The following is a 14,576-nucleotide window of genomic DNA, read 5'->3' as shown; positions in this document are numbered from 1 at the left end:
TCCTTGTGTTAGTCATGCAGCAGTGGCACTGCCTTATAGGTTATTCAAAATAGAAGAGGTGGGGCAGACATAATAGATGGGTGTGCAGGTACGAACACTCTGTTAGAAGTCTGTTGCCAATTTAATTCATAAACATTAGGAGCCTAATGTACAGGTTTATGCTTATGGATTGGAGTGAAAAAGGTGAATGGACAAACAGGCAGACAACACTTGCCATGGTTTCAGGAGCTGCCTGTCTGATGGAAAATATAGTGATTGGACCAAACTTGTAAGTGCCACCTAATAACAATGATCTGATGATTTTTTGCCAACTGGACCCACTCCATTCCTGCCACCCCTAGTTAACACCATTTTAGTTTAAACATGAACAACCATAGGATATTATTTTGTACATAAAAAGAGAAAACATAACCAGAGTTATGGCTCTAACAAACAGATGAACAATGCTGATTACATTTGTCATACCAACATAATGAGAAAGACAAGTAGGTCAATGTTCAAGGAATCGGTGCCTGGGAGCTCTAGAGTTCTTTGTTTAGACGGATGAAGGAAGTCAAGGCACACAAATAACAACATCAGAAAAACATTAGATAAAATTATCTTTATGGCTGATGGTTTTCTAGTCCTAATATTTTCTGTTTTGGCTCTTGAAGCCTGTAGACTATGTAGAATTTTGAGTGGTAAAATGCTTCCACTCATAGTTTCAAATCTTACCTGCTAAACAGACCTCATTAATACTCTCCACTGTAGTGTTCTCCCCAACACCTTTTATCTGGGCGCATCCCCTGGAACTTTTTAGTAACCACCAGGCTGTTTTTGGGTGGTTACTAAAAAGTTGGGTCACAGTACAAGAGCACTATATAATTGGGCCAAAATATAAAGCAGATGGAAAAATGGGACATACTAGGGGGTGCTGAGAAGTTCCTGGCTTTGTCCAGAAAGAAGAGAGCCAGAGTTATGAAATAACAAATTTATTCAACATTCTCCTCCTGAGATTGATGCACTTGGTGAAGCACAGTTGCAGCTTTTCTAGACTGTTCAAATAAAAGTCCTTTGGTTGGGCTGCAAACCAGCTCCCAACAGCATATTTGACGTCAGGAAAGTCCTCAAAACGTTGCCCCTTCAGGTGTTTCTTCAAATTCGGGAACAGATAATAGTCCGAAGGGTGAGTCCAAGTCAGGTGAGTAGGGGGGATGGTGGACCAATTGGAAACCCAGAGTGTTCAATTTGGCAGCCACAACGTTGGACGTGTGCGCAGGTGCATTGTCCTGCAAGAAAAGGATCCCTTTAGTCCACTTTCCACGGCGTTTCATCCTAATTGCCTCCTTCAGCTGGTCCAGGAGATTAACATAATACTGTCTAGTGATACTAGAGCCCTGAGGTAGTTAGTCCACCAACAGAATACCGTCTTTGTCCCAGAAAACAGACGCCATGACTTTTTTGGCCGTGGGGACCCGCTGTGGCGCCATTCCTTTATATGTTCCTTGGTTTCAGGATCATAGATTTGGAGCCAGGTTTCATCCCAAGTCACTAACCTAGCCAGAAAGTCCTGTGCAGCTTCAAAATGGGCCAAACGGCTTTGGATGCTGCAACTTTTTCCTTCTTCTGATCACTGTTCGGCACCCACTATGCTGAAAGCTTGCGCATATCTAGGATAGTCGTGATAACAAACCCAACACGCTCTGGGCTATCTTTTTTGTGGATATTCACCAGTCCTCAATAATCAGCTCATGGACAGCATCGCAGGTTGCCGGGTCAGTTGAGGTTGGCGGGCGCCCACTGCGCGGTTCATCTTCAACGGTGAAATGCCCAGCCCAGAAACGAAATATCCAGGTTTTGACAGTGCTATAGGAAGGACACTTCTCCCCCAGTGTTTGTGACATCTCAGCGTGAATGTCCTTTGCTGACTTTCCCTGGAGAAACCAAAACTTCATGATGGCCCATAACTCCAACAACGTGAAACTTGCTTGTGCCTCTGCCATCACAGCTTCTCACTAAAAGAAAAAACAGTTTTAAGAGTCGCAAAGACCTGATATTTGCACAGTTACATACTAAGATATTAGGCTGTCATATGCCCCCCCCCCCCCCCCCACTCATTTTTCTATTTCATCTGGAAGGGGGCAAAGCCAGGAACTTCTCAGAACCCCCTGGAACTATGGGGTGGGGGAACAATAAGAAGTTGGAAGTATATGGAAAGGGGTGGAAAGCAAACAGAATTACAGAATAAAAGTGCAGAACAAACCTGCCGGGAGCATTCATAGCTGTCCCTGTCTCATACTTATTTTACCCTGGCTAATGCAACTCAAGACTAGCACCAAGGTTCAGTGCAGAAGGACATATCTGAACATATGGCATGTCAGATTCTAAACAGAATGAGTTGTCAACTAAAAACTAGAAAATTAGACAAAAGTTGGCATCCGAGTCTTGACTGGAAAAAGTTGTCTGGTCTGATAAGACTATTTAATTCTACTGCAAAATATAGATGTCAAAATTTCATAGATCCATCCTGTGTCAACTGCCTAGGCTGATGGAGGTACATTGGTGTAGAAAATATTGTTTGTATTGCCTGAGTATTGCACATTTAAGCTGACGTACGATGTAACTTCCAGTACAAGACACTTTGTAATAATTTATACAAGGTAGAGATATTTCTGGGCTACATTGCTCCTTTGTACTCTCTTATTATAAAAAGAATCCAAAGCTGTTCTTTGACACTTCATCCTGTAGTGCACATTAGAAACCTTCAACATATTGAAAATTATGTTCCTGAATACACACCCTGAAAGCCATTGTTGTCATTCTACGATGGAACTGTCTGGGGAAGCCCTTTGTAGGAAAAATAAATAATGCAAAGCTAGCGTTTGGACAGGATCATTTAAAGTCAAAATAACATAAACAATTGTTGGAAAATGGGCCTTACATGCACTGAATTGACGGAGTACAGCAATCGTTGACTTTAAACCAGCAGTTATATTTGGGTATGTATATATATCATTAACACTGTAGGGGATTATGTTATTTGTTTTACATACATATATAAATATATATATATATATATATATATATATATATATATATATCTCGTATATACCCATATATAATTTCTGGTTTAAAGTCAATGATTGCTCTATCAATGAGTAGGACACATTTGCTGTTTATTTAGAGTTGGGAAAAATATATCCTGAAAAACATGTTTTTTAATCCTCATTATGTTCCTACAAAGAAAAGAAAGAGAATACAAAAGTGGTCAAGTTCTTTAATCATAGATAAACAATGTATTATGCTTTTAGGAAGAGAATAATAACCCAGACAAGCAGGTACTACCTATTTTCCTGCCTACTTATGACATGACATGGTTAGACTGCATTCACTTAAGCTACAGTGTTGCTTAAGCTACAGATCTATTTGTCTACTGTGTCTCTAGGGATGACTTAGCTAACTACGTACATATGATTAATATTTGAAGAGTAATATTGAATTCATTCTAGCTGGTGCAATGAATGGCTAAGGGGTCCAGCCACAGAACACTATGAAGTACAATGCATACAAAGAAGGTGCTTTAGGAACTTCTTTTGGAAAATACACAATGCTAACTTGGCTTCATGTTTGTTACTAACCACTTATCACTAATTTGTTTACATGTTCACTTAACCATGTGAGTATCTGGCATTTATATAAATGACTTTTGAATCTACAAATTAAAAAAGTTATCCAGGTCTAATGAACTCCTAAATGTGATCTATGAACAAATCATTTTGTACAGCTTGATTCCAAGGTATCTGAAAGAACTAGGCTGCTCCATGAAAAGCTTAAGGTTGCTTGCTGCTAATGTTGCCGTTTGAATTTGGGTTTGTTCTAGAACCAAGCTGAATTTGGAAATTTGGGATGATTTTGTTATTATTCGTAATACCTCATTATTTTCTCATTGATGATGTTCTCTGTTATATATTTTACAATTGTGTTGTTGCTATTCCTCATTATTTGGGCTGGAGCAGCACCACCCATATCCTTTCTTGGAAGTGAAGGTTTGACTCAACATTTTTTGATTAAAAAAAAAAAAAATCTGATCTCTTCCAACGCACAAAGGGGAAAATTAAATACTAAATTCTGCATTTATAGAGATTGGGTCCTTTTTCATTCATTGGATTTAGTTCTTTAAATCTATTGTGTGTTTCTTCCCCCACCTCCTAAGATTGTAAGCTCTTCAGGGCAGGGTCTTCTCCTCCTCCTGTGTCACTGTATGTATTTGTCTGTCATTTGCAACCCCTATTTAGTGTGCAGCGCTGCGTAAGATGTTGGCACTATATAAATATGTCTTAATAATAATATTAATAATAATAAATTGAGGCTCAGTCTTACTTTGTGGGCTTTAGGCTAGGGCTGTCTGAATACGAATTCTGACTACATAGGAATACCCACTTCTTTAGATTTACTTCCCTCCATCCTTTTTGATTTTTGAACCCTTTCCCAAAAACCAAGCCAATGGTTGCATCCAGACAGAAGGTTCTCTCAAGGACTATCGAGGTAGGGTGCTCTGAGGATTTCAGGGAGCTATGTAGAACATTCTGCTGGCTTCGCCACCACTCGAGAAACACTGATAACAGCATTAGATCTAAAATAAGTTATGTAATGGGAACAGAAAAGATTTATTTTGAAATTAGCATTGTCACAGTGAGTTAGGAAGGAAAAATACAAGTGGATTAAACTTCAGCTTTAAGGTGCTCATGGAAATGACAAGCAGGGACAGGGCTTAGCCCCAAAACTGACATGTAATGTCCTTTTAAAACATGAATGAGTTCTGGCTTAGAGCATGGTAAATGTAGTCCCTGGGTTACATATGAGATAGGGACTGTAGGTTTGTTCTTAAGTTGAATTTGTAGGCAAGTCAGAGCTGGTACATTATTTTAATAAATGCAATTTGGACAGATGTTTGTCTCAACATATTATTAGGTAGCATGGGGTCAGTTACTATATAAAATCCTCACTGTGAGTTAATCACAAACAAAGCAAAAAATAAAAAAATTTTTATGGTGCCTGGACATTCATTAACTCCTGGAGCAAGCCGTGCTTTCATATGTAAAAAGAAACAACTGCAAAGTTTGTCTTGGTCATTAAAGATTTTACAAGAGGCCGCAGAAAGAGCTCACCCCTCTAAGATCACCCACAACCTCAGCTGTGTTTAGCAAAAGATTTCTTCTTCAAGTCATGCAAACTGCCCTCCCCCCTTCAAGCCTCCGTTCTGCACCGGAGCAAGCAAGGAAGCCCCGTTCCTATCTAGGAGGCATCCGTATGTGAGATGTCCTTAACCTGGGGACTACCTGCACGTGAAGCTAAGAAACATTCAATGTTAGGTGCTGACCCATTAGAAATTTTATACATTGCTATCACCAAAAAAAAATTATAAATTATTTAATATTTTCTCAAAATGGAATTAAAACAATGGTCAAAAATTACTTATTTACTGTCTATCTGTTAAATAATAAACTTGTGATAAAAGTGTATGTTTTGACAACATACAAAAGTATAAATGTAGTACACTGCTGCAATATTTCTACATTTCCCCATGTGCTTTCCTCTTTAAAAAAAGGTGCAAGTACAGAAATAAATGTTGATTCTGCAAATCTGTATTTATTATTGATGGCTGCAAACTCTGGTAAACTAAAATTTCAAATAATTTTGTTAAGTGTTGTCCAATTCTTTCCTGAAGGGGTATAGAGCACAAAATGAAGGCGAGGGGGCATTCTTTAATCTAGCAGAGGAGAGCCCGGCAGAACTGACACAACTAGTTGGGATTTTAAAGATTTTTAGCTTATTACATAATACATAAAGAGAAAATAAAGTGTGCTGTAATAGAAGCTGCAAATTTGTAGAAGATTTCAACATAAGATGCATTTACTGAAACCTGCTGCCATGTAATTATATATAATTATGTATGCAAGACAGCTGAGTCTGTTTCTCCAGTGAATAGGATAAGTGCCATTTCTAGTGAGCTACTCTAAATTATTGTTTTCTCCAGCTGGTCAGGCACACCTGCACCGAGAGCTGGCTAACATGTCTACTTCCAGCTTCTACTATTACACCTGGTGCTTACTTCATGCCGCGGATTCCAACTGTCTCACACCTAAATTATTCATTCACTTTGAAGCCTTTTGTCCATGTAACTGCAACAGACAACTATAAGACAGATGCAATCTATAGCCTTTTTATTTAGGTATGATCCTATAAAACATAAAAGGATTTAAACATATAGGATATAAAATATTAAAGTGATAACTACATGATATACTTTAAATAAATTGTAAGGCTGAATTCACACTCATGGTGGGGTTGCAGTACATTTGCAGCTTTCTCACTCCAGGAACCATTGCCTCCACGTGTAGTATCTCCCTGCAGCAGCCCTATAGGGAATTATTAGGTGCAGCAATGAGTAGTACTGGTACCGCTTACTACCACCAGTCATGTACAGATGCTGGTTCTAGTGAGTGTTCTAGTGGCTGGCAGGAAGCTGCGCTAAATTGGGTGGCTCAATTATTATTTTAATATTATTATTATCAATCAGGGTTTATATAGCACCAACATATAACGCAGCGCTGTACATAGGGGTTACAAATAAACAAATACAGACAGTGACACTGGAGAAGAGGACCCTGCCCAGAAGAGCTTACAATCTACCGGTAGTAGCTGGGGGAATACACAATAGGAGGGGAGATACTCAATGGAACCTCCCCTAAATGTTATGTGCATACATAGCAAGAAGCTACCAATATATAGTAAAATACAATTGTGAGATGAAATGGTAACAACGTATCTATAGTTATGGCAGAAGCAGAATATTTATAAACAAAATTAAAATATACTGATGGTTAGGTTGGTATAAAAAACATTTTTTTATTGTGGCTTGGTTTGGACATGGCTTATACCTTCTTAACCATTCTCAAGGATGAAATATGAATGTGAGAAAAGTTAAAAGTTCTTGTCCATATATTTGTTCTGAGTCAATTATTATTTTTAAACAGTATTTATTTAGCGCCAACATATTACGCAGTGCTGTACATTAAATAGGGGTTGCAACTGACAGACAGTGACACAGGAGGAAGAGAGGACCCCGCCCAGAAGAGCTTACAATCTAGGAGGTGGGGGAATGACTCAAAGTTTTGATAAAAGAGGATAGCAAAGCAACAAGCAATTAACAAATGAAAGAAGAAACCAACATTGTGAAAGGAACAAACACCAGACCATGTAGCAGCTTTTTTTTTTTAGGTTTTATTACATTGGTATAGAAAAAACAAAGATTCTACTGAGCTCAAGGGCAAGAAATCTTTAACACCTCAGTCTTGTTCATCCATGATTCTTCAATGATTAAGTAAGAACATGTGAATTTCTGAAGAAAGACAGAAAAACGTGATCACAGGGACTGAAAATTATACAAGGTTTCCATCTATGACAAATAAACATTTTTATATAAAATCAGATTTGGAAGAACAGTTCCAAGTTTCTCCCTGGACATCTTGGTTTCCATAAACTCAGTATGGGTTCTCCTAACCTATTAACAACAATTGTATTTCTTGTTATTGTTTCACTGTTAGAAAGATTGCGTCTTCCTGTAAATAGCAGCAGCAAACCAGCAATACTTCCAATACATTTAAACTTTTATGACATAAGTAACAACAGCAACATTTCAGAGCTTATTATTAAACAGGATTTATATAGCGCCAACATATTACGCAGAGCTGTACATTAAAGCTTAGTATCGTAATATGCTGATGACAATTACAAGTCAGTGATTGTTATGAGAGGAACAACTCTTTTGGGCCACAAACCCATAAGGTTTTTGATGTCTCTGTTAAATAAATGACTACTGAATAGTTTAAAACCTGCAGACTTCATTAGAAGCAGCACAACATGTAAGTCATGGGCGCTTCAACATTAAATGATCTAGACAGACCTGGAGCAAGAAAGCAGTTTGGTGTACATGATATTTGAGTCATGGCAGCTATTAAAGTTAGAATGTCTTTGAAAGTTGTCAAGATGAAGTAAAAATTTCATCATTAAAAATATGGACCTCTATTCAAAAAGAAATCCTTTCAGTGAAATGAAGTATAAAAGGCCTGGTCACTGATGCTGTAGGGTGAATCTGTTGGTATTTTGAACAAGGCAGTCCCCAAGGTGGTATTGTGCAGTTGGTGGCCTATGATATGGAATATGGATATAGGGGGTTGTCTGGGGAAAGTGCCTACAACTTTTGACCTAATTTTGTTTTTGTTATTTATTTTGGTTCGTTTTGGGCGGAAAAAAAAAGTCATGCTTGGCAAATGTTGAAATTTATATATTCTTCACCCATTCCATGATTGTAAAGAATATGGATTACCTTGTTTATATTGGACTTCTTTGGATCACAACACTGGGTATTCCCATTTCTTTCAGAACAGTTTTTTGAACAATCTGTTTCACCAATCTCCGATGTTATATTGTACTTTACACCTTTAACAACCTATGACAAAAACATATACAGTAAATATAAATATATATATTTACACAAATTTGGCAGTCATATCACATGTTCTTTATTACACACACAGTATGTTTTATCTTCTATACTTATTAATAAAGAAGAATACAGGAAGTAAAATAGAGTTTTACCCTTATTTTTAGCATGATATACAAAATGCATTCTTATAAAAAATAATATAGGGGGATGAAAAGTTTCAAAGGGAGGTATTGATAATTAGGGGCCCTATAATTCCAATCAAAAATTTAACTTGAAAGAATACATTTGGATAGTGGAAAATGTTTGTTACTTTGTAGGGGTTGCATAGTAATGGAGGTGGCGAGTGGTTATTGTTCAGCTTTTCTGTCTTTTAGCACAGGAGCTCCTTTTCCCATGGTAAAGAACTCACACTATAGTGACCCACAACACTTGTTCCTTGTTTTATGGTAAGCTTCAATTAAAAATATCAGTTTGATCTTTGTGTCATGCATTGGCAGCCGATTCTTGATGAAACAGCCAATTCTTAATGAAACAAGATACAACTTGTATCTAGTAGTACTCCACTTGAATGGGGAATGTGGCCTTAATAGTTTTTTTTGCACTGCTGGCTGTGATCTGGGGGTGAATAATGTGATGTAGTATGTACTCTCTCTATGTTTTATGCAACCTTCATCTTATTTTACTCTAAACTTATACCTTGGTGAATACATTCAGAAGCAGTTCAGATTTTAAAGTGGACCAAAAGTTCCACTTTAAAAAACTGCAGATGGACAGAGCTTTATTGCAGAAAATGACATTCTGCAATAAGCATTCTTACCTGCCTGATTGCCCTGTTCAGTTGTCAAATTTTTGGAGCTGATCATGCCATAATACCTGGCACAACTTTGCATATGCCAGGACTGACTGAACTTCAGTGTGCCTGCGGAGGAGTTATGTCATCCTAGCCAATCAAGATGAATGAGGAAGAAAATTGCAGCACCAGTGACAAAACTGGACAGGTAACTAATAACAGGATTTAGTTCTGTTTTAATAATTTGGACACCAAAACCCTTAGATATGACCCTGGCTTTCTGACTGCATGTTGCAGATTTTCCCTTTCCTTCTGCTCAGGTAAAACTTCAGGGTAATCTTGAACTCTGGATAGCAGCAAAAACTTTTACATGGGTACTGATACTTCCCCACATTATCCAAAGACTAAGAAACACATTTTGGCTGGACGTATTATTATTAATAAACAGGATTTATATAGCGCCAACATATTACGCAGCGCTGTACAATAAATAGGGATTGGACGTAGACTTTATTATAAACATTTCATATCAGCCACAAGATGGCAAGCTAAGACTACAGGGATAGCTATCACCAAATAAACGTGTGCACCAAATATAAAAAGAAAAGATATGTTATTCAACTATTATAGGAAATGGGATAATAATGACAATTTTAAGAGAATCAGTTGAAGGGTTGCATTGTAAATTGTTGGATCCTATAAGTCAGTATTTCTCAACATTTTAACCAGGTAAAGCAAGTCCAGATATGTACATTTTTTGTTACCTGCGATTCAGCAGAGAGAACTTGAAGCAGTCTGAAATAATGGATACAATTGGATTGTTTATTGTGCATTGCAAGTCCCACATTGGCAAGCTTTTGAATTTTTGGATCATTCGGATCGCATTTTCTCCATCCTCCAGGCATTATTGAATTAAAGATAGAGGGAAGGCTAAGTGCAGTAATGAGGCACAAGTAGAAGGTGACCCCCATGATGTCCCCTGTATTAACAACATACAACACAGAATTTATCATCAGACTTTGGTTTCACTTCCCAAGCAACACATAACTTAAGAATAATATGAATAGAACTGCTAATTCAAAAATGTTAAATACCAATTTTTGTTGTAATGTTTATTTTCGCTATAACACTGTATTCCAAATAAAGTGTGGTCACCACTACAATGTGCAGCAGCGCATGTGCTCTTAACTGATGTCCGGTGTCATTGAGTCTGCAACCGGGACTTACCCACTGGGGGTGCATCTCCTGGTCACATAGGACAATGCTATGAAGAGAGGCATTTATGCCATGCTATGTGGCACCACAATGTACTGCATGTACGACCCATCTATTGCTGGAAAAAGCGGAATTATAGTGTTATGTTACTGGTACGAGAACATCAGATTTGCAATGTATGCAAAGACTGCAAAAAAAAAAAAAAAAAAAGGAAGCAGAATAATTCCCCAGCTTTAGCATTAAATGGAAGGTAAAATGCCCCATCATCATTCTTCATGTGAAGTCTGTTGTATTGGTGGTGGTCATGGGAAGGAAGAAAAGTAAAGAAAAGAAATCCCAGTAATAGTGATGTCAGAATGCCTACACAGTGACTAGTCTGCCTAGAATGCCTAGTCTACTCCTATGTATTTTCTTGCGTTTAGATACACTTTAACTCCAGTTGTTGAAAGAGACTCAAAACATGTGTGTTGAAGGTTCAACTGGTAGTTGTATCAGCCATAAATGAGACAAGGGCCACCAGGCGGAGGCCCAGGAGGTTTGTTCTGCACCTTTTGCTGAAGGGCTTGGTACAAGAATAGCATGAAACAAATACAATATCTCCTCCAAGCTACTAACTCAACTTAAGTAAGTTTCTGACTAACATGTTGTCCCCTGACCAGTCCTCCAAAATAATCTTATTAGTGTCCAGTCGGCAGACAACCTTTTCACCGAGCAGAAGGGTCTCACAGAGAGTGAGAGCTCGGACCAGTCAACTCACCTATGACCTGAGCACTGCTGATATTATTACAGAGGTTTGGGTACCAGATAATGTGCAACTAGAAATGGAGGTCTAAACTAGTTAGCATAGTAACGAGAGGAGTCATTACCACCTTTAGCTTCCAGGATAAATGGGTCTGTTTGAGCAGGAGGTTGATAATTGCCCATCAAAAATACTCCAATGTTCATGAACTTTGCAGGAGCTTTGTGGTTCAAATGACAGGCTATTACCCCCAAGTCCACTGTAAGACCATGTGAACTTAGCCTTTATTAAGTCTTGTTGCTCCACAAAGCCTCTGTGCTCCAGGGCCAGAACGTATTAAAAATCTTAAAAAACTAAAAAAAAAAATGTCAACATACTTGGACAAGGCCAGGCAAACAATATAACACATGTAACGGCCCAACATATTATGCAACACGATTGGGGGCTGCAAACTGATCTGTATATAACAAGGACAAGCTTCACCCAAAATGAAAATAATTCCCTGCACAATCAAGCTTACACTCTAAATGAAAACAATTGCAGATGTATCATATTAAAAAGAAGGTGCATTTCTACATTTATCACCACTTTCAATCCAGGAAATAAAAATGTGATGTTTTTGATTTAGTGCCAATGATTTCAACCTTCCTATGGAGTATAGAGGTGGAACCCATCTTTAATAAATCTCAGATATCAAGGGTCTGGTGTCCTTTTGCTATTGATGTATAGTGCCATCATGCCAAGATTAAAAGAAGAACTCTCTAAAGAACCATCAGAAAGTTGCAGAGGTCTATAAATTTGGTAAGGGATTTAAAAAGTTTGCCAGATTTGATTTAAAGAGAGGACGGTGTAATACTTAGTAACTGTTGGTGTTCACAGGCATGCATCAACAATCAGGGATTACTCAAATTTATTACAAGGTGTGCCAGTCAAAATAGAAAGTGAGTCAGAACATGAAAGAAAGAATACAGTTTGCCATTTAACTTATAGGCAAAAGCCAAGCCTTCTGGAACAGTGTGCTATGAATTGATAATTCAAAAACATATTTTTTTTAGCTACGGTAACAGTAGACACATTTGTTTCAAAGACATTTTGGGACCTCATACCAACTGGTAATCATTGTGATGGATCAGTTATGGTTTAGGGTTGGCTTCTTGCTGCTTTAGGGCTTGGGCAGCTTGCAGTTGTAGAATCAGCTATGAATTCTGCATTATATCAAATAAAGACTTAAAGTTGACTTGTTTACAAAAAAAAACAAAAGAACAATTTCCATTGGGTATACTTATGACTTCATATGATTGTACATGTTTTGCAATCCTGCCAGCCAGTGCTCCACGATGTAAACATCATAGTCAATGAGGTACAAGTGCCTTTCAAGCATTCTGTGCTTTTCAAAGGGAATGCAGCAACTAACACGATTTTGCAATAGTAGTTTTCAGCACCACAGTCACAATTAACCAGCTTTGTCCCTGGAAATATTTCAAGATGTCAAGTACTGGGTGGCAATTACTAGCAAAATAGTTCTATTATGTTGGTATGTATTGGTTTCATTCAAAACTTTTTTTTTTTTGCTTATAGAGTAGTAAAGAAAATGTTACTGCTCCATTTCTCCTCAAAAAGTAAACATACAGTAAGCACCTTTTGCATAGTGCTTATTAGGTATTATAACATATAGCAGGGAGTCAACATTTTTCTTATTTCTAAAATAAGAGTTCAGGGCCAAATAACACCAATCATACTGCAGTGATGTGCATATTACCTAATTCACAGTAATGTTGCATTTGTTGTTTGTTTGGTTTCAATGCGGTGATCCTAAATCATCTCCAAAATGCAATGCACTGCACAACACATACTGCAAACTGTGCTTATTATTTCAATTATTGAGGTGCATTGCAGATAAGCCGGTAATGATTGTTTAAATCAGTGTTTCTGGAACTTTTTAACATGAACAAACCATTGAAATAAATTTCCGGTCTTCAGGGAACCCCTTTTATAATTGCTATATTCACAGATCACAGTATATTAGTGTGGTGGTCAGTGGGAATAATGTCCCCCTAATATATAATCAAAAAGGTCATTGGCATCAGTTAGGCTCACCTGAGACGCACAAATTGCTCAAGGAACCCCTAACAACCTCTGGAGGAACCCTGGTTGACAAACAATGGTTTAAGTTGTAATAATAATTTCAGGTTTAGTTATATGTAAACCCCAAATATATTTTTACTATGCCTGATATCATATCACACTGCATGTAATAATTTAAGTATTTTTGTAAAATGTCCTACCTTAGGAACCTGCCAGTAGCTGACCTTCCTATTGCAGGCTGACAACAGTAGGTTGTGTCCTCACATTATTAGGTTTGTGAACCAACTCTTTGATTTGCCTGATCTGATGAACCTGATAGACAGCCAGACATGTTAGACTGACTGCAGCTAATTGCAAGGCAGCTGCAAGGTGTTGTCAGCCAGTGGTAATATTGACATGATGTATTTACTCTAGGTAGGAAACTGCAAATTCTGATTGAAATTTGATCCTGAAAAATTAGGACAACTTCATACAATGAGGGATGATGCTGGACAAATAATTGGGTTCACATAAACTTTAGGTACCGGTGCACTTTGAATGTTTGTTGATTGACCTGTGGCAAGCATGCAGAAAGTAAAGGGTAGAACTCTGCTCTGCATATTTGATACAAGTCCGATATTCAGAAAGAATTGAAGTCAATGGATCATCATGGCATCACAGAACCCTGGATTTCCAAAAGGTGAAATCACCAAAATGTACACTGCTGTTGTTTTGGCTCTAATCAGTTTATCCAAGACTCTCCTGTTAGCCAAAAATATAAATCTTCATTTGTATTCAGGTTTAGCATTTATTTGATCACCCTATTGCATTATTTTCTTAGAACAATTCAGTACATTTTCTTACTTACTTTTCAAACATTGGCCCCCTCTTAGCAATGTTTTGGTTTCATTTGTTGCTGACACCTCCGATATGTGCTGAATGTGGATATGGAAAGGTTTTTGCAGGTATCATCAGGTGTTCCTAGTTACCTCCACCTAAATACCGAGGGTAGACCTTATATTGTAAAGATTTCTACAGAGGATTCATATATCTACACAATATTTTGTTGTAGAGTTTGTCACAGTTTGAGTTCAATTTATACCACCGTAGGATACAAAAAAAAAAAAAAATCAGATTTTCAGAAAGTTTTCAAATTTATACAAACTTTCCTACAAGAATTAGTGTAGAACTAAATCTCTTTCTCTCACTTCCTCTGCAATGCTAACATGTTTACTTGTCTTTGTAAAAATCTTTATTGGCTGGATTGCAGTGGGTGAATG

At 37.6% G+C, this 14,576-nt stretch overlaps 1 protein-coding gene across 1 annotated transcript; it reads right to left on the bottom strand.

Moving 5' to 3' along the window:
- Positions 1-7,243: 7,243 nt before the first annotated feature.
- Positions 7,244-14,244, bottom strand: LOC140330126 (cystatin-1-like). Its single transcript, XM_072410450.1, has 4 exons — positions 14,165-14,244; positions 10,043-10,257; positions 8,369-8,491; positions 7,244-7,381 (listed from the first exon to the last, which is right to left on the bottom strand). Exons 2-4 carry the CDS (start codon positions 10,247-10,249, stop codon positions 7,304-7,306), a joined length of 408 nt encoding a protein of 135 aa, XP_072266551.1. The 5' UTR covers positions 10,250-10,257; positions 14,165-14,244; the 3' UTR covers positions 7,244-7,303.
- Between the last annotated feature and the right edge of the window lie 332 nt (positions 14,245-14,576).

This window comes from Pyxicephalus adspersus, chromosome 4 (assembly GCF_032062135.1).
Source record: "Pyxicephalus adspersus chromosome 4, UCB_Pads_2.0, whole genome shotgun sequence".
Classification (NCBI taxonomy): Eukaryota; Metazoa; Chordata; class Amphibia; order Anura; family Pyxicephalidae; genus Pyxicephalus; species Pyxicephalus adspersus.
This window is presented reverse-complemented; position numbering and strand designations above follow the sequence as displayed.

Excerpts from the sequence above, each read along its gene's own strand:
- LOC140330126 (XM_072410450.1), bottom strand. The coding sequence starts at position 10,249 with ATGGGGGTCACCTTCTACTTGTGCCTCATTACTGCACTTAGCCTTCCC. Across the intron at positions 8,492-10,042 it reads TTCTCTCTGCTGAATCGCAG|GTTGTTAAAGGTGTAAAGTA; the intron begins GTAACAAAAAAT and ends TTTTTGTCATAG. Across the intron at positions 7,382-8,368 it reads AGAAGTCCAATATAAACAAG|AAATTCACATGTTCTTACTT; the intron begins GTAATCCATATT and ends GTCTTTCTTCAG.